At 39.3% G+C, this 20740-nt stretch overlaps 1 protein-coding gene across 7 annotated transcripts in view; it reads left to right on the top strand.

Annotated features, from left to right (window-relative positions):
- The window catches only part of NSD3 (nuclear receptor binding SET domain protein 3), a 52497-nt gene that overhangs the window by 22139 nt on the left and 9618 nt on the right, over window positions 1–20740 (top strand). For 4 of the 7 annotated variants that reach the window (XM_037371767.1, XM_037371766.1, XM_037371764.1 and 1 more), the window contains 12 exons: window positions 2744–2844; window positions 5274–5319; window positions 5901–6031; window positions 6597–6725; window positions 7407–7533; window positions 7943–8140; window positions 8732–8902; window positions 13128–13277; window positions 15659–15815; window positions 16399–16601; window positions 17052–17164; window positions 17944–18213. In XM_037371767.1, coding sequence (XP_037227664.1) covers window positions 2744–2844; window positions 5274–5319; window positions 5901–6031; window positions 6597–6725; window positions 7407–7533; window positions 7943–8140; window positions 8732–8902; window positions 13128–13277; window positions 15659–15815; window positions 16399–16601; window positions 17052–17164; window positions 17944–18213 — 1796 coding nt within the window. Of the gene's footprint in view, window positions 1–2743; window positions 2845–5273; window positions 5320–5900; window positions 6032–6596; window positions 6726–7406; window positions 7534–7942; window positions 8141–8731; window positions 8903–10553; window positions 11925–13127; window positions 13278–15658; window positions 15816–16398; window positions 16602–17051; window positions 17165–17943; window positions 18214–20740 lie in introns of those variants that run through there. The other 3 variants (XM_037371769.1, XM_037371770.1, XM_037371771.1) reach the window with 3 other exon arrangements.

Raw genomic sequence — 20740 nt, 5'->3', positions numbered from 1 at the left:
TCTTTTCTTCTCGAGGGGGAAAAAAAGTCTCTTAATGTTGCCAAGTGTCACTTCTGCTTTAACTAACAGTCTGGTTGGTTGTTTCTCCCTTTCCAAACATAAAATAAATGAGACTCCAAGTCAGAAACCTCAGTGCCCAATATGTGTGAGGTCACTGTCCTCTGCAAACACACTTGAGTTTCTGTACATGTATAGTTTTTAGGTGGGCTGTTTTATATGCACTATTTTATGGACTGTATTTGGGGACTTTACAACACAGGCTGAGTGCTCTGGATATTCTGGTGCAAGTGGGGTTTCCTCTGCTGCTGTTGACAGTGGTTCTGCTTTCCAGTTTTAGTTGCTGTAGCTACTTCAGTTTTTTCGAGCGGTTGCTACTTGAATTGCCTTGCAGCAGGAGAGGTGATCGTTGTTTTGTTTCTCTCACCTGGGAACTAAAGGCTTCACCTTCACAATGGCTCTTCAGCTGTAGGGGGGGTGAGAATTCTGAGCCTCTCTTTTTTCATTTTCTTAGGTTTTTTGGATACGTAAAACTCCACCTGATAACACCCTATAGAGTGCATGAGCTTTACTACAGTATACACTCCAAACAGTCACTTTCAAAGCCATTTCCAAAGTCCAGACAGTTATTGGTCCCCTCTCATGGAACATAACTGCGAAGTGCTTTTTTCAAATTTAAGGTCACCGGAACTTCAGAATACCTTTACGGTAAAGTATTTTACAGAATGACTCTGGGAGTCCTTATTAATAACCTGCAGTTAGATATACAGAATTCCATAATGCTGGGAAAATAATTCTGTAACTTGAAATCTGATAATAAGAGAACAACTATGAGAATTCATAGTGCCTCTGGTCTCCACATACAGCTGAAAACAGGGTTAACCTGACCTGACCGGGCCAGTAGAGAGGTAGATTGCTGGTCCGAAATCTGTCCTGAAGCTGTGGATCAAAATATGCATGAAGACGGGATAGGAGCATTGTGGAGGTGATGCACTGGATCCTTGGAGAGCGGGAAGAGGAAAAAGTGCCTGTTGCATTGGATCACTATTGCTTTCAGCCAATATTAGATGCGCTGATTCTGGAGGTTTCTCCCCGATACAGGGTCTGCATCTTATTTCCTTTACTACAGTGGGGCAGCACAGGGAGAAAATACATTATTGTTCAAATTAACTGTTTGGTCACACTTGCTCAAATTTACTTTAAGCTGCTTCAGAGTATTTTGGCCGAACACAAAGGTGACAAAAGATGGCCCCTGGTGTGTGTGTGTCTCAAAGGGTGTAGCTTATTGGAACCGAAAGTTACACGTGTGCTAACATGAAGGATGTTGCGCTGAGTTATTAATGTCTGACTTAATAATAACTCATTGCTATTATTAATTAGTTATTATGCTGTAAACCCTTTTTCCTCCTTGAAGAAAAACAGTTAACTTTTGTCCCCTCAAGAATGCAGTTATTATAAAACGACAACTTTTTCAACTGGGAAGTTTAGTTACTGAGATATTCCTGAGCCATGCAACCTTGATAGAAATGCTTATCTGATTAATCAAGATTAATTTTTTTTTTTCTACTCCCCACCCCCCGGAGTCCTTTTGAAAGGCTTTCTTTCAGTATCTGATTACAGCCTGCCTGTCTTTTTAGATACTTTACCTCCTAACAAGAAGATGCAGCTTTACAACTTCTAACAGCATATCTGTCTGGCACAGTAAGCTAATTCCCAGTCCCAAGAATTTGCATTTTGCTTGGAAGAACACAAACTATTTTATATTCATGTCATCTTTACTTGAAACACCCAAAACCAAAAAACAAGAATAGTGCTTCACAACAGATAGTTGTAAATCTTCAAATTCCAGTTTTCCGTCAGCACAGCTGTAGGTGTGTACTTCGTTTCAAAAGTTGCACATGGTGTTAAGTGTTGTGTACATGTTTCTCAATATGCTCTTTTTGGAGATACTATAGCATAGAAAGGTCTTCTGATTTTGCCAGCTTCAGTTGTCAAAAACCCAGTAGCTCCTACTTCGTCTCTTGAAATGTCATAATAACCTTCGTTAATCTGAGTTTGTTCTCCATGGTAATATTTTCAAACACTTGTTTTTCACTTTCATTAATTATAATAACACGTCACGATCACTGCTTCTGTTGTGCTGAGTTTTTCTTCACCTCTCAAAATCTTTACTTGAGCATTCACATTTTGTATTGGTGGCCTGTGTTATAGCATGGATTTTGCTTTTAAGATTTTTGTGCTAGCCAGTTCTGATAGAAGGCCATATCCCCTGCAGAGCAGGGGCACAGAACCGGTGTGTGGAGTGAAAACTTGGAAGCTGTGTTTTGCATCTTAAATTTCTAGCTTGTTTTAGTTCAAGAAGTTGATTGTGGATACGTTCCCATAAACACCAAAGATGGACTGTTTGGTTAAAAATTAACCAAAGTGAAGACTGTGCCCTAGAGGTGTGTTACGAAAATCTGTTTGTCCTAAACTGGATTCCAGCTCTTTGTTTCGCTCTGTTACTGGTGTCTTTTTTTTTCTTTTTTTTTTCTGAAGCTGATCTCTTTGTCAATGGAATCAGAACATGTTGTCTGCAACCACAGCACCAGTTGGCAAATAGCTTGGAACTGAACTTAAAAATAAAACATTCAAAAGAGGAAAAAGTCTTGGTTTCGTTACTTTATCTGTTAATTTGGTGGTGAACATCTTGCTGTACCTCAGAAATACAAGGAATTGTATAATGGAAACCTTTTTCCTTCTTCAGGTTCTGTAGAAAAGAAGCAACAGAGAAGATCGATTCGAACCCGCTCAGAGTCTGAGAAATCCACTGAAGTTGTGCCAAAGAAGAAGATCAAAAAGGAGCAGGTTGGCTTCCTCCATGTAGAGAGTTAAAATATATTGTATTCATAAATGTTGTGGCTTATATTGGTGCCTTTTTATTTTTCTCCATTTTTTCCCCATCGGGTTTCGTTTTGGACTATCCTTCATGAAATCCCCTTGTCAATACCATTGCTGTGACTCTGCTACTGGCATCTTCACAGTATCAGTCAGGCTATGGAAAATGGGAACTCAATGATGCAAGACTCCTAATGAACCTGCCATGTTTACTTTGAGATTTCTGTTATGAGCAAAATGATTTTGTTTCAGTAATTTCTATTTGATGGAATTGCCACCAGGTTCCTTCCTTTTGCTCTTGATTTAGCTGCTGGTTTGTGTTGAGGTTTTGTTTTTCAAATGAAGTTAGACTGATTAATCTGACCACTTTTGAAAATGGACTTTAAGAATGATTTAATTTAAAGATGAATAGTCAGACTCATGTTGGCAGACATCAGCAAAACAGATCTTCTGGGCTATACTTTTTTTTTCCTTAAGTAGATCTAACATGTACAGGGCATTCCTTTAATCTGGATGTCAGACAGACAAATGTTGTTGCTTTAAAAAAAGTTATAAAAATTCTACATGGAAATGAGTAGGAAAGTTCAGTGGATGGACATTAATATTAAAAACTGAATACACGTCTTTTAACAAGTTTGTCAAAGTTGTTGGTTCTTTTCCTTACATGGTTGATTCTCTCTCTTCAAGGGCCTCTCCACTTGAAATTTTTGTATAAAATGTTTCATAGCATAGCTTTTACCAGTGAGAGTTTTTAAAAAGGGACAGTCAGGCTAATGATTTATATGGGAAGGGGGAAAATTGTTTTTATCTCTTCTACTTTAATTTATTCTTTGCCCTTTATGCTTTGTTTTGCACTTCATTCACTTCAGAGATTGAAAGTGGACCCAGTTGCGCGCTTTTTTTTTTCATATTTTTCTTTTGATGCCATAGTATTTACATGTGTGTTCAGCAGAAAAACGCTCTAGATCTAGAAAGTTTCTTGCTGAAGCTTTAAAGCAACTTGTTGGACACAAGATCTCTGACATAGTCTCTTAAGCCTCTTGTCATGAGGTGTTGCAGCCTCCCTATTTTCAAATGAGTTATTTTATGTTTGTAAATGTTTCCTAATTTAACAAAGGTATAAGAACCAACAATATGAACTTCATGGATCCCAGTTAGCTTTGCTTGCTTATATTATCTAGCTAACTAAGACTATGAACATTAAAGTGCTTTTCTCAGGAAAAGTATATGACTAAAATTTAAACACAGATGCACTGTAATGCGCATAACCTTGAATGTATTAAGTTATATTAAAAAAAAAAAAAATCTTACTAACTTCTTACAATTATGCAACAATATTTGTTACCCAAAGTCAAGTTTTCTTGCAACTGATTCCCAAATTAGTCTGCAACAACTTGGTATAAAATTATAACTGGAACAAGTACAGTTAATGGGAAAAACAAAATGTTAATGCTACTGTTACAGTGACTAGTGGAGAAATAAAAGTGATTGTTTAGATTTTATATTTGTATTACGAAATGTATCCTATACAAATCCTTCTATTGTATGTTTTTACCTATTGTACAACAAAATAAAATATTTTTTAAAAAAATTATAGAATAATCCTTAAATATTTACTAAATGTGTTTCTACATGCATATGTAACCACATTGTAAAGCAATAACTTGTAATTCTTAACCTTAAAAACAGGATATTAGGCAACAGCATTCTTCTAGAATTATTATACAGTCGCCAAATTCTCTCGTGTTACATGCACATTGGCAGAACAGTTTCTAAACTTACCCTTCTGATACACGATCGAGAACTTGGAAGCGCTTTTGCAAGATTGTAAACTTGTCTGCTTAAGTGTGTACTGACATTGAGTTTCCAGCTGTATAGAGCTCTGCAATGCTGTGTGCCAAGTCCGGCTCGCCGTCGCTGGGTGCCTTGCAGCACTCTATACAGAGAGAAAGTCCGTTCCCAGGAGCTCGAGAGTGCATGCTTGGTGGAAGTGCCTTAAGTGGCAATGCATTCAGTGTCTCACTAACCTGAGTGTCATACTGTTAAGGGGAACTTGTGCTTACACAGGTGTGGGGTTTTACAAAAGCATCAGGGTTGGCTGTCAAAACAAACCCCGCTCCTGCCTGCTGGACACGGATAAAGCTTTGCTGTCATCTTCATGCCCAAAGGGAGTGATTGGAAAGGACCTTGCTAGTGAACGTATGGCTGCCTTGTCTCCTGGCATTCAGCGTAGGCAGCTAGGATTAAATCCAACAGGACACGAAGGCTGACACTAAGAAGGGGATGACAGACTACATCTGAGTTCAGAGATGCTAACCGCTTAAACTTAAATGTTTTCTTTTTAATACTAGGGAGAAAAATTCCTCTGGTTTTAATTATGGATTTTCCTATTCAAACAGGTTGAAATGGTTCCACTGACAGCAGTGAAGACAGGATTGCAGAAAGGTGAGTTACATACGAAAATAAACTATTAAAACTGCCTGGCTCATCACACTTCGGCAATGGTTTTCATTCTATGTAAACTGCAGAGGTCTTAATGCTTTCTGGTGGTGATCGTGATAGATGCTGATTTTCATTTATCATGTGAGGGTTTTTGGGGTGTGGGGTGGTGGCGTTTGTACGTTGCTAGTTGGAAAGATAGTGTTTGTTAATGTGCTGTAAGCACACAATAGAAGTCCTTCTGGATGTTTCTTAGAAGAAAAAAAAAGTATTTGCTTAGCCATATATTAAAGATCAATGATGAAGAGGTAATCTCCTAAGGGTTTATCTTCTGATACAGACAATTTAGTAGCTTCCTCCACTATGTCAGCATGTTCCGAAACTTGGCAGAAGGTCTTCCTGAGGTGGTTTTCGGTTAATTAGCTTTTCAGGGAGAGTTAAACTAGTATCAAACTTGCAAACTGAAAATTAAGTCTAGCAGCTAAAGTACAGTTTCAGGCTCTCTCTCATCTTTCTTTTTTGTTTATTAGTTTTAAGCAAAAAGTTGAGAACATACATTAAAACTAATTTTAGTATGTTGTGTTAAGGTGCCAGCGAGATTTCAGATTCTTGTAAGCCTTTAAAGAAAAGGAGTCGTGCCTCAACTGATGTAGAACTGACTAGCTCAGCTTACAGAGATACATCTGACTCTGATTCAAGAGGACTTAATGATTTACAGGTAAAGGCACATTGTTTCTCACAGGGACTTGTTTGTTTATCTGCCAATATAATAATAAGCTTTTCAGTTGCCTACGTCTAAATACATGCACCCTGTATTTTCGACAAATTTCATGTCTTCTATTGTCTAAAAAATAAAGCCTCATCTTTTTCTTTCTAATCTCCTCCATTGTATTGATATAAAAAAAGACGCAGCCTTTCTTTATGAATTTTTCCTGCTTCGTTGTCTGGCAAAACATTAGTTTAGGTCACTGACTCTGCTCTTTGGTAGGTTGTTAGGTTCTGAGGTTTTGTGGGAATTGTGGGGTGCTGCTGTGTGGTGGTGTCAAACTGAGAGGTGTCTGGAAAAAATAAGCTATCTTTATGGGTTTTTGCTTGCACAGGTAAAAAGAGATGTCAAGAAGGCAGCACTTCTGGTACCATTCTAATGAAATTCAGCAACTTTCAGGGACTCCTGTATCTCTTGACATAATGATCTTTAATCAGTGGTGACAAATATTTTTTCACAATGTGGTTGTCCTTTGGAAGTGTCTTGTTTGAGTGCCTTGGATTTTTCCTCTTTGTAGGGTAGTTTTGGAAAACGTTCAGACAGCCCATCAGCTACCGCCGATGCTGATGCTTCTGATGTGCAGTCGGTAGACTCTAGCTTATCCAGGAGAGGAACTGGAACAAATAAAAAAGACACTGTTTGTCAGGTAAATGATGGTAATGACAAGAAACAAATGCTAAAGATGTATCATCCATTTCTATTAGTTTGAGCTGACAAAACTTTTCAAATTGCACTACTTTGTTTTAACCATGTCTCATAATTTGACATCTCCAGAGAAAATATCAAAGCTCTTAAGAGTTTTTGCCCCAGAAATGATTCATAAGCTGTCCTGCATGCTAGAAAGCTCAAAAGCTAGAAAGTAGTAATTAATCCATACTTGCTAGCATAAGTAGAAGATGTAGATGTCATTTTCTGCCCCATTTGAAGATTCCAGATGGTCTTTCAGGATAGGGCAGAGTGAGAATTTTCCAGTATTTTGGAGGAAAAATCCTGGAATCTTCTGGCCAGTTCCCTGATCAATAGTAAGGGAACAAGCTGCTCTTGTCTTCGGGTGCATGAGAAAGAGGAGTTCAGATGGATCATGTAGTGCCTCTCCTATCTCTGTCCAGGCTCACGCTGTTGTGAGAGCAAGGTGTTGAAAGTGCTTGGGTTGTCTTCAGCCCAGAGACTTACCAGGTCTGCTGTGGGACGTAGGCCAGTTCTCCTGCCTATCCCAGCTCTGAGAAGATTTCAGCCAGTTTCTATTCTTCGTTAACACCCGGTAGTCATTTGCATTGAAGTATGTCAGATACCCTTTGTTCTCTGATTAGCTGTCTGCTTGTTTAAGATCTGCGAGACCTCTGGCGAGTCTCTGGTGTCCTGCGAGGGCGAGTGTTGCAGCGTCTTTCATATGGAGTGTCTTGGCCTGAAGTCAATGCCTGACGAGAAGTTCATCTGCACTGAGTGTAAAAACGGTGAGTGCCTTCCTGTGTCTGAAAAACTGGGCGGGATTGCCTACCCTGCTGGGGAGCCATATTCTGGTCAGAGCAAACTGTGATGGTAAGTGTCTGTGTTCTAACTGTGGGTTTGGGTTATTCTGTTACTTTTTTTAACCCCTGAGGCCAGATTCTCATTTTCCAAGTACCTTGTAAGAAAAAAATATAAATAATAAACTGCTTAGAGTTTTACTCAGAATAAGGGACTTTTATCTAAACGGGAATTGCATAGTTATTGTGGATTATAGTAACCAACTTACCCGTGTGAAGGGAAGGAGCCTGTGTTGCTCAAACCAGTGTAACTTTGCTTCAGAATGCTTTTTAACAACATCTGTATCTCGAAGAACTGGCTGTTACAGTTGGGCTTCCTTATTCCTTCTTTTACAAGGAGAACATACGTGCTTTTCGTGCAAACTTCCTGGCAAAGATGTGAAGCGCTGTTCTGTCAACACGTGCGGTAAATTTTATCATGAGGCCTGTGTTCGCAAGTTTGCCACTGCTCTGTTTGAGTCGCGAGGGTTTCGTTGCCCACAGCATTGCTGTACTGCCTGCTCAATGGATAAGGATATTCACAAAGCAAGCAAAGGTGAGAACAGAGCTGGCTTTGCACAGCATGAGGAAACCCAAATGCATCATCACAATAACCATGACTATAACTCTACTGTCTGTGATGCGGTGTGCGGCAAGGAACAAGGGTTTCCTTCTTAATGAGGTCATTATCTTCAGTCTGTCATGGGTAGGAAGACAGCTGGCAGCCTGAGACCACTGTTGAAGTATAGCTGGATCCGCAACACTTAAAGTCATCTTTTGTTGCTGGGTTTAGAAGCCTAGGGTTAGTAGTGCAAGGCCAAGGAATGGGGTTTTTTACAAGGTAGTTGATAGTGGCCTGTGGAACAATTTTTTTTCAAGAAAAAATCCTTTTAGAAATTAACCAAAATATTTAAACAAAACAAGTAGACTCTAGAATAATTAAAACCATGTATTTTTTCTCAACGGAGTTTTAAAGTGAAAGTTAAGAGTTAACTTTTCTGAAACTTTTTTTTAAAATGTGAATGTTTGTTTTTAATCTAGTACTCTGATTGGAATAAAAAACAGCCTTGCATCTGTCTGTGGTGTCTTCTGCCATATCCTGACTCCAGGGTGACATGGTGCATTTTTCTGCATTTGTATTAAACAGGTCGCATGGTGAGATGTTTCAGATGTCCCATTGCCTATCACTCAGGAGATGGCTGTATTGCTGCAGGAAGCTTGTTTGTGTCATCCCACATTCTCATCTGTAGTAACCATTCCAAAAGGAATCACTCCTCATCAGCTGTAAATGTAGGCTTTTGTTTCGTTTGTGCAAGAGGTGAGCACGCTTGTTTTTTCCCCTGTTCTATAGTTCTGTGGTCACTTGTGCAGTTTAGTGATTAAAAATGATGTATTGCATAAAGAACCCCTCCCTTAGGGCTCTCTGGGATTTAAATGCTGCCTGTGATGATTTTTATTTATTATTTTTTTTTTGTCGAGAGTTCTCATGAGACTTCCACTTGCTATTTTGGTCCATAATATTCGATATTCAGAAACAGTGATAGGTGCTCAGAAGGCCTACTTGTTTTGCCAGTAGGAAAAAGTGGATGCCAAGCCCCCAGTTTCAGCCATTGCAAGCTGAGAAGGGATGCTTGTGTTACTAATCACTGTCAGTTAAGCAGAAGGGGATTCTTTCACCACTCACAAACTTAAAACTGTTTAAATTTGTAAGGCTGAAAGGATTTACTCATGAACTAGCAAAGTTAATTTTGATTTAGAACTACCATCACATTTGAGAACTTTGAAACAAAACCATTCGCAATACTGTATAAACAGGTTTCATGCTGGGATTTTCCATATGCCAAAGTTCTCTTTTCTTTTTCCTTCCCCCTCAGTGTCGCCCCCCCCCCCCGACTTGTTGCTTTTATGGCTCTTAAGTCACTAGTCTTCTGTCAAATAGCAGGTTGAAAAGTTTCAGTGCATCAGTTGCTTTAGTCTCACAATGCAAAAATACCTTTGTTCTCTCAGATTAATCCAAGTGACATGGTTAGGTGTTTTAATAATAATATGTGTCTTATACAGCATTTTGGAAGTTTATGTTGGATGTATTCTTCTTAGCAGCTTTGAAAGCCACTAATAAGGAAGTGAAAGTGTTTGAAGTTACTTGTTTGCACCTGTGTTCATTCAGTTGGAGGTTTAGTATGGGAAGATTGCCTTGAATTTGCAAGAGCAGAGTAGTAAAGATGTCTGAATAGGAAGAAAAAGTTGGTGCCAGAACTACTTCCTTTCTACCTCTGTCTTTTCTTCCACTTTCCTCTTTCCCAAGTAATTTAGGAGCCATCACAAAGGATTGAGTTTAAATAAAATTAAAAAAAAAAAAAAACAACACTTCAGAAGCTCAGAGAGAAACAGTAAGTTTTAGACTGAGCTTTAAAAAAGGTCCTCTGAACATATAAAAAGATGTTTACAACATAGTTCAGTGTTTCTCCTTTTGTGGGCTTATTTAAACATTTTGGGGCCACCCCAACATGTGACATCAGCATTGCACAGATGTACACATGCAAATCTGACATAGTATGTGTCTTTATGGTCTCTTATTTTAGGTTCTTAGGTAGCCCTATATATGTTTGGTGTTTAATTTTGGTTGATAAGTAGTATTGCATGTACAAATGCAGGGTCTGAACAACAAAACCAAGCCAGTTGCTGTCTCTTTGAAATAGAGCTAGCTGAAAATGTGTGATGTAGCATTCTGTTAGCAGACAGGTGTGTTGGGGCATTCTGCGTCAGACGTGAACTCTGAGAACAATGAATACCTATCCTTCAATATTATTAATTTAACCAATTCTTACACCCAAAAGTCCAACATAAATAAGTGGAAAGAAGTTGTTTGTTTTCTAGAGCTAGAGTAGGGTCATTAAAAACAATTTATCTGGTGGGTGGAGCAGTTCCATAATATTTTCAGCACTTTGGGTTTATGTTTTCTATCTCAGTTGTCCGGAGTCAGTCTGGTACCAGGATCAGATAGAGGTTTATGACAGAAGAGTTTCTGTGGATCTTCCCTGGTTTGAATGTCAGATTAGAAATGTCTCTTAGCAAGGTCCAATGGTGGCTTTAGTCTGCCCCTGTAAGTATTTACGTGAAGAATTCTGTACAGTAGGATGATGTCTTGTCCTGCTCCTACATGAGGTAGGTCATGGGATCTTAGTTGTTAGAGCACCGTGCTGATGCGAGTGTTGCTGATCTTGGTTATCAAAGCTGTGTTTATACTGAGATGTGAATGGAAAGCAACGGCAGGCTTCTGCCGTTGAGCTTATCCTAAATATTTTGTTTTCTACCAATTTCAAAACACTGTTAAGCTGTAGTATCAAAATTCATGGCATTATACAAACCAGCTAAATAAATTTCTTTGAAGTTGTACTTTATTAAACCTGTGGCCAGCTACTACCGATGCCTGAAGCTAAGATCTAAATATCATAGAATGTACTTGTATAATCTATGTACTACATAGATTATAAATCTGTAGTAGTTTGTTACAGATACGTATGAAGGTGAATCTCCTTGAGAATTCTGTGACACAAAGGTGTAAAATAGAGGCCTCCTACTTGTCCTGGGTAAAACCTATTTAAAAGCTTTGTGAAAAGGAGTACCTGCTATTTGGTATCCATCTTGTATATACATCACAGGAATGAAAATTTAGGAGTAGAGTTCCAAAACTGAATTACAGTAAAGGAGTTTTATGCTTGCTGAAGATGCAGACATGCATTTATCTCTAAAAAATAAATGAAGTGCAGAAGAAAACTTTCATGCTTTTTTGTTTTTTAATTGATTTGACATTGTTTTAGTAATTCTGTTTATACCTGAATCTGGCTTCATCAGAGATGAAACTACAGAAGTCTGTATTTTCTCCTGGCAATATAAGTAACCACTGAACCCCAGCAGATGGGATTTCCTGTCCTTTATAGTCTCTGAATTTTAGTTCTGAGAACTTGAAAAGTTATAAACTGCTACCACTGACTGAATCCTCTGTATTTTACAGCAGCTATGTACTTGTTCTACTAGAAAATTTTTGTGGGGTTTGTTTCTACTAGGCATAGCTGGAATCAGGAGCCAGTGTGCTTCACCGACGAAAGATTGTGCAAGGTTTACATTTAGCAAACTCCCCTGGATGGGTTGATTTGAGTCCTGTCTAGTCATATGTGGTCAGCATGAGGGACATAAGGTGAGGACAGCATCTGTGGCAGGAGCACTGACAGTACCTGCTCAGAAAGAAATGGGGAACTGAATGCTTTAGAAATACTTGGGCATCTCTGTGTGAGAATGGTTATTTAATTAGCTGTAGCTGATACCAGAAGGAGAGACTTTGTGCTTAGATGCAAAGCATTACTGAAGTGACAAAATGTAGATATGAGACAATTATAAAATATACAAACTTGCATATCATGAGGTACTTGAAGTACGGTATATTTTAAGACTTCTTATTCACCTTCCTGGAATATCTGGCATTAAGCACGTTATAGTTCACCTAATTGCATGTGTAGGTCATACTTGTTTTATGAATCCTCCAAGGACATGTTTTCCAGGTAGGCTGATGCCATTCTACTTACAGCAGTTTTTTAGGCACCCCATTTCAAAAGCTTCTCTACAGCACTCAGCTCTGCGTGTGTCCCACAAGGGAAAGAATTGGTGGCTGTCTTGGTAGCTCATCTTCTCTGTTTCTTTGGGTCCCACTTGCTCTGCTCTTCCCATGAATCTCTGGCCAAATGCTTCTGATCTGTAGCTATGGGGCTCCCACTGGGGCTGCCTGGCTCTTTGGAGCAATGAGGGAAAACTCTTCTTGGTGGAGAAAGACAGAGAAATCCAGACACATCGTTTGGAGAAAAGGCATGTAGGAGAATAGAGTGCTTGACTGCTCCAAAGCAGCAGTGGGAGGGCAGGGTTGGTGGAGCTTTACTTAAAACCAAACAGCATAGGGCAGAACTTTCATCTGTTCTTTCCCCTCTGGTGCCTTGCAGAATCACTGACCCCTCTTGTTATTTTTTTCCAATGCAACTATAAAGGCAAAACACTTTCATAGACAGTATCTGGGAGATAGGTTTGTAGTAAATGGGGTGGTGAGTTCTTGTATACTACGTCTGCTTTTTCAGCTTGTAGCCCCAGCTATCAGCATGACCTTTGATGCAGTGACCATCATCCCCCAGCTCTTCACATTAGCTTGCTTTTTTCATTTGGGAGGGAGGGTGGATCACACAGCTTTAAAATTCTTTGCTTTTCTTGTGCTTTTCTGTAAATGCACAAATTAAGAGTAAAAGCACAACTAAAATTCCACTTAGTAGCAGTTTATTCATCCTAAGTTTTTCCAGTTAAGTTTAATTCAGTCTCTCCAATACATAACCTCTTTCTTAGTGAAGAAACTTTCTGTCAGACTTTTCTTTTTCTTCGTTTTATCTTTTTTCCATTCACACACATATGCATTAGAGGTGTTCATTTGATTTATTTTATTTTCTCCTTTATGGAATCATGGGTAGTTTCATTGCAACTCATCTCTTTCTGTTTGTTTCGTATAGGGTTGGTAGTGCAGGATCATTCAGACCCCCTGTTCAGTTCATATGCCTATAAGTCCCACTACCTACTGAATGAATCAAATCGTGCTGAGTTGATGAAATTACCTATGATTCCTCCTCCTTCGTCAGCTTCCAAAAAGAAATGTGAGAAAGGTAACCAAAATAGTTTCTTTCTCTTTAATTTACTTTCGCTTTTTCTATTATTTCTCTCTCTTTAAATCAAATGAGAAATGTCTGCTTGTCAAGCACCACTTATTGCTTTTCAGTAAACTTCACTCATTGATTATTGTGAGCGTGTGTTCATGTTGTTGGCAACTTTTTTTTATTACAAAAGGGCTTAAAATAATTGCTGTCACTAAATTCTCCTTGAAAGAGGTTAAATCATTTTGTATCTGGCCTAGGCTATTCCAGCTTCAGAGAAGCTATTTACACAGTAATGTGAAGAGGAGGCAAATAGAGCTTGATACTGTTGCAGTTCAGTACTTACCAGGGTGATGTAAAACAGCTTCTTAAATTGATTTTATGTATGGAAGTATAGGGGGGATGTTCTGTTTCAGACCTTCTAGGTAGCTTATGCAGAGCCTGAGAGAAGAAAGGATTTTTCAGGTTGAATGAGGGTGGGTACTGTGTCCATCCAGAGGGTGGCCGAAGGGGGAAGGCAGTGAGATTTTGCTTGCGTATGTGTCCATTAGCCCTTGGGCCTCATGTTCCACCTCTGCTAGCATGGGACAGCCAGTGCTCCTTCCCCTCCTCGCAGGACAGGTACTTGCTTTCTGAAGCAGCGCCGCACGTAGGAATGGCAGGAGATGCTGGATCACGGGTGGACGGGCTTTCTGTCCTGTGCAGAAACCCCTCAGCTCCAGAGGAGAGAGGTCACTTCATTCTGGTGTGGGTGGTGCTGTAGCATCTCAGAATACCTCATGGGGAGATAACTGTTGTCTGTATAAAATACTCAGATGTAATATTTTATTCCCCACAGAAATTTGATTTCCCAGGAGTGTTCAGAAATGGTGCCTAATTAACCATTCTAAAGTTAGGTTATTTTGAACGTTGCTAGGTTGATGGCTTTCAGTAGTTCCTGTAATTCCTGAAAACAAAAATTATTTTGAGCCCTCTGCTTAGCTTGAGCAATATTTTACTAATGCATCCTGAGAGCAAAGTGTTGGGTTTTTTTCTTGCTTAGCACTGAAAGTTTTGTTTGATTTTGTTTGACTTTTTTTTTTTTTTTTTTTTTTTTGCATCTCTCAGCATTTTACCATGTTGGATAGTGTTTCAGTAATTTACACTGGGTCTGTATTTCCTCTGAAATAACATTTGCAAAAAAATATTTTAACTTTTAAAATTTTATTATGGGTTTGGGGGGTTCTGGAAAATCCATATGGATGGATTTTACTGGTTTTTAGCAGAGGAAATACAGTATTGGTCATGCAACAGATTTGTTTAAGGAATGCTTATTGTGACATGCAACAAACAGTTAATGCAATGATCTTTTTGAAAGTCTATAGGTGGACAAGATTTTCTGATAAATGTTTGAAAGTTACCATTCACACTTTTGATACTGTAATTGAAAATTGCTTTAAATACTCTCAAGTCTCTCCCAGAATTTGAGACACACAAACTTGTTAATTTTTCAAAAATTTATATAGCTATAAAAGTGTGTGTATATATATAATTTTTTATACTTATATAAAATACTACAATATGTGTAATGTTTCCAGTCTTATTGTATGAGCTGCCTTGTTTGCTGAGGGTGGCTTAAAGATGTGCTGTGGCTCTCCACGTTTAATACATCTGCCAAAATACAAGCCAGCCAAAACAACTTTTGTCCAAATAAGTGTGAACTTCAGAAATTAATGTGAACCACTGCGCTAAGATTTCCTTTGTGCGCGAAAGCAGCTTTTGGGATGGGGACAACTTGGGTGATGTCTCATTCTGCATTATTTACTGTGCTCATACTGGCAAACTTTTCTTTTTGTGGAATAAACACACTTATTACAATTCCTTTATAATGTCCTTGGTACAGAAAAGCATTGATCAACCTATAGGCTCCGGGGGGTTTCCATGCACACTAACGGATTGCTGGGGGATTCAGTCATAGCAATGTTGATTGAAAAAGTCTTTCTTAAAAATTTGGGGTTTTGTCATTGTTTTGGCTGTCACCAAAGAAATAAACCAGTTTTGGTCATCACCAAAGAAACAAAACCTAGTGGCACTACTTTCAGATGAAGGCTTCCTTTGGGAATGTTGCTGCTTCTGCCAACTTGCTTCATGTTTAAAAAATACTCAGCTGCTTTTTTGTGTATCTTTGATGCTGTTAAGAGCCACAGCTGGCACATTAGAGGATTGTGCTGCACAGTTGTTTTTTTTTTTTAACCAACATTGTTTACTTTGACTTGATCCCTTTCTTCTGCCATTTTTTTCTGTGGGGCAAATGAGAATGTAGAACAGACGATTTAAAATGAATGTCAATTGCTGTGCACAGGGAGAAGCAAATCCTTACTTCTATAAACAAAGCAGGGTTTCTTTGTTTAAAGGTGGAAAACTGTTGTGCTGTGAATCCTGCCCAGCTTCCTTTCACCCTGAGTGTCTCAACATAGAAATGCCTGAAGGATGCTGGAATTGCAATGACTGTAAAGCTGGCAAGAAGCTACGTTACAAGCAGATCGTTTGGGTCAAGCTTGGAAATTACAGGCAAGTCTGCAATTTTTGGTTTTTAATGCTTTGGATGTTTTTAATGTACTGTAGAATTACAGGAAGATAACTCAGAGCAGCTCAGTCTTCATAAACAAGAACTAGAAATACAGTAATTAATCTGCTTTGTGTCAGACATCAATGTTACATTTGAAATTAAATTCTCCTGCTTTTTCCAAGCAATGATGTATACTTGATTGTGCTTACATTTGCTTTATACAGCATAATAACGATATGGAAAACCAGAGGCTGTCTTAAAGAACCAAGATGTCCTAGCTTCTGTTTGCTGTTAGTCACTTGCAGGAATACAAGCATTTATAGGTGATCTTAGAAACTGGCTTTCATGCCACATATGTTCTTAAAAGGCTTTTCCAAAACTTTGAGTAAGAACTTCTCTTGTGTTTTGCACAGTGCTTCCCAAGTATTGCCAGCGGGAGCCTTGATTGCATAAGGAAGGAGTTCATTTCTTTAAGAAAGGAAAACTGGCTTTTATTTCTCAATCCAGTTAGGCAAACTCGGAAGCTAAGGCTGTGGTTCAGGGAACTTACATTTTCCTTTTCCCCCCCCCCCCCCTACTTTTCAGGTGGTGGCCAGCAGAGATCTGCAATCCCAGGTCTGTGCCTCTCAACATACAGGGCCTCAAACATGATATCGGGGACTTCCCAGTATTTTTCTTTGGTTCACATGACTACTATTGGGTACACCAGGGCAGAGTTTTCCCTTATGTTGAAGGAGATAAAAGCTTTGCTGAGGGGCAAACTAGTATTAACAAGACCTTCAAGAAAGGTAAAATCAAACAAAGTTTATAGTGGTTTATGACAAAAATTCCACGTGTTTGTGTCTCCATCACCACTTAACCTGCATGGGAATATTATGTGACTAGTGTTCTGTGTTCACGTAAAATTGCAAACATTATGCAGATCCCTTGACTGCAGATAAAAATGTTTCTTTAAGTGCCTACTCATTGTGTACTGTTGTGGGCAAGTTCATTTCTTCCACAAACTGGGAAATGTTAAGATGGAGCTTGGGCTCTGCTGCATGGGATCATTGTTCAGTACCTACTGAAAGGTACCTGATGATAGATTCATTATATACTGCAATAACTCATTTTTACCTTGTGTTTTTGCTTATAGAGCTCTATTCCTAGCTTTTTTTAAAAAATAAATACATATGTGTATACGTTTGATTAACAGCAGCTGGTGCTAATTTCTTTCTATTTTGAACTCCCTTACACAGCACTTGAAGAAGCAGCAAGGCGCTTCCAGGAGCTGAAAGCACAAAGAGAAAGCAAAGAAGCGTTAGAAATTGAAAGGAATTCAAGGAAGCCTCCACCTTATAAACACATTAAAGTGAGTTGGCTTCTTTCCTATTTTTATTCTATGCATGAATAAGCTATGCATTTAAACCGGTATTTGCAACAATTTGAGCTTAAGGAAGTTCAAATAAGTCATTTTGCTGTGCTTTGCAAGAATATTTTGTCTGTCTTACTGTGCTAAAATGTTTTATGGTACTGTATTCATGAGAGAGTTAGCAGCTGAAGAACACTTTTACCTAGGGTAGAATTTTGCTGGTTTGCAAGCTCATCTTAAGTGTCTTAGATACATGCTGGCTATTGCAATTCACTGAACTTTAACACTGACCTCAGCAGTAGTAAGAATATACTGACTGCTCATCCTACAGCAGACTGCAGCAGTTTTGGACGCACAGGACTTGGTGGTGTCCCTTTTAATTTTTTTTATTTTAGTTGGAAGAAATCCCAGTGATGTACTTGATCAAGGTTTGTGTGCTTTGAGTTCCTGAACCAGTAATTTTACTGGGGAGAGAGTCATGAGTTTTAATGTTCTTCAATTGTTTACTGTTGGCTTCTCTGAACAGTGTATGTCCCCAGGTAAGTTAGCAGTAGAGTGGCAACTACAGGCTGTAAAAGCCCATGCTTCTGCTGCAGAACTGCAGAAAGTATACTTGTTGTGACACACTGTCCTTCAGAAGGGTCTAGAGGAAAAACAACAGTGTAGTCAGTGTTGTGCCGCCTTGTGTCAGTTGATGATTGCCCTCCAATAAAGCTGTTAGGTCTGTGTCCTTTGTGCATCGTCTTCACAATTTATTCTTTTTTTGCTTCGTTCCACAGTCCAACAAGGTAATAGGGAAGGTTCAGATTCAGGTAGCTGATCTGTCAGAAATCCCTCGCTGTAACTGCAAGCCATCGGATGAGAATCCCTGTGGCCTGGAGTCAGAGTGTCTGAACAGGATGCTGCAGTATGAGTGCCATCCCCAGGTGTGCCCAGCGGGAGAGCGATGTCAGAACCAGTGTTTCACTAAAAGACTCTACCCTGATGCTGAAATCATAAAAACTGATCGACGTGGATGGGGTCTCAGGACGAAAAGGAGCATTAAAAAGGTAGAATTACAAAGGACATAGGTTGTGATAGCCATCAGCATGGTTTTATGTGAAAACACTGCAACTCTGTACCTCTAAGCAAATGAATACAAAAATGTCAGCCCTTGCAAGTAAATGCTTTGTGTTGAAAAGACATGAAACTTCTGTAGCTGAAGCAGTAATGGCAAAATCCACTTTGCTGTTTTGACATCAGTGTCTTAACCTTGATGCTTAGAGAAGAAAAGCAAGTTCCAGGTGACCGGGAATTCTGCTGGTGGAGGGAAGTGTGTTTTCTCACTGCCTGCAGGGCAAAAAGGTGGAAAAAAGTAGTCTGAATAATGTTCCCTAAATAAGGCCATTAAAGATGATGAAATCTTAAAGCTGGTGAATTATTTTGCCAGCCCTTTTATTTTTTCTTTTTTTTTTTTTTTTTCCTTTTCTTCCTCTTGTTTTTATCATACGGTCAGAATATGAGAGAAGCTCAAAGGTTGGATGGAGTTGGCTTGAATTGTGAGCCCCTTTTCAGGGGGCTATTAAGTCTTTCCATTTGCCTTTTCTTTTTACGCTGTTAACACAGCAACATGCTGATGGCATTTTCCTGTTAGCTGATTACTTGGAGTGGGGGAGTTTGCGGTATTCCTCATAGAGACATCTGGTACAAGTCAGCTTTCTCACCTGCTTGGCATTCAACTCTTCAGCCTGGATTTGTTTCAGAAGAACTCGCAGGACATTATTAATGAAATGAGGTGATCAGGCTGCATTGGATGACAAACTTCAAAGATTCTTAGAAGTTCAAGAAGGCAGAGAAGAATAATGAAAATGCAGAGATTTCTGTTGATGGAAATGATGCTGCTGTTGTAACAAAAAGCAGAGGGGACTGATGAGCCTCAGGAATTGTTACAGACTTTGGCTGAAATACTAGAATGGCTGGTGTCTTTAGGAGGATCAGTGGGGTGCGGTCAGTGAGGAGTGGAATGGGAATATTCTTCCCTGACTGTCAGAAAGCCATTGGATGTGGATCACTTTGGTTTTCCTTTACACTGTATTGCTGGCAATACCAGTCTGGGTTTCAGGTAATATATGCAACAGTTGATACAGAAAAACAAAATCTTACACTTGCATCTCTTAAGTATGGGAATCCTCGTCTAGCTGGACTGCAGTCTTGCTGTACTTCGAGGCAAGCGTGAGGATGGTTGGCCTGGATTTCACCTCTGCTTTAACTTGCCAGGCAGAGGAATGGATCTGGTGGACGGATGTGTGTTTTGCTCTTACTCACGCAGGCTTCATTGTTTCTGAACAACGAGATGGCTAAGTGTACCTGAAGAGTAGAAGATGCATTGGGCACTTTAAGGCTTCAGAACAAAATTGTGTTTGCAGGGTAGCCCACATCCTCAAGACTCTGCTCTAGAGAACTCTTTTGCTCTTGGTTGCCTTCATTTTTCTTCAGTTCGAATTTGCACTCAACAGCAACAGTATCCTGGAGCTTCTCATTATGAGGAAACAGGCCATAGTTTTGGTGGACTGGAACTTGATGTGAGGATGCTGCTGCTCTGCTCTGTAGAGGGAAGGTGGCTGCCCTCCAGACTGCGCATTCTGCTGTGATGTTTTGGATTGCCTGATCACTGTGGGATGACATGTTTAGCTTCCAGTGTAATCAGAAAGTATAGAAAAAGCAAAGAGACCCTGAATTGATTCTTTCATTATTAAGGAATGTGGTATTTAACTGTGCACAGGTAGTGCATAGGATAATCTACTGAAGAGGTCTTGCAATGTCAAGATGAAGCTTCAGGCTTACGTATGGCAATTTCAACCGTGTCTTTGCTTTCGTCCATTTTTACTAGACACCTACCTCCCTGGCTTTTTAAAACATAGTTTACAGTCTCTAGAAATCTGAGCTAGAGAAACACTATGTAGCAGTTTGTGACAAGCGTGCATGTAAGTAGGGTGGTACTGGAGGTGTTCTAACAGACCAGTTTTGGTGAGGATGCTGTTAACCACTCCATTGGTTATAGGCAGAAACTTCTTTCAGCCTATGCACACCTGACTGATTTGACAAGTAGCCAGAGGAGCAGTGGGGAGGAAAGCTGTATTTAAAAACCTTTCAGTACGCTATAATTATTCCTGTCCCAAGTACCTGGTGAATTTTTATAGCAGGTTTGGGTGTTTTTTTTTAGTGGAGTTCCTGTGAATTTAGTGTGCAAACTTTATAAATGCATTTGTCTCTTGTAAGAGCTTTGCTGAAAACTGGTGGGGGTTCTGTTGACCTGTGCAGGTGTTCCCAAAACTGCCAGGCTGAACTGAAAGCAACTTGGCAATGAAGGGACTTGGATGCTTCTGAAAATTTTAGCCTAAATCAAAGGGAAAAAAACCTAAGTGACTTTTATCTTGTTAATGTGTGTTAGATAACTGAGACTTCCAAACTGTAAATCAGGCTTAAGGAGTGCCAGGCTTCTCAGTCATTTAGGTGAATTAGGTCTCAGAAACATGACCCAAATTGCCTGATTTCTACCCTTATTCCTTTCACTTACCGCTTTCTTCACTCTTGTTT

Source organism: Falco rusticolus, chromosome 20 (genome assembly GCF_015220075.1).
Source record: "Falco rusticolus isolate bFalRus1 chromosome 20, bFalRus1.pri, whole genome shotgun sequence".
Classification (NCBI taxonomy): Eukaryota; Metazoa; Chordata; class Aves; order Falconiformes; family Falconidae; genus Falco; species Falco rusticolus.
Note: the sequence above shows the minus strand (reverse complement) of the source record. Positions and strands in the feature narration are given on the sequence as shown.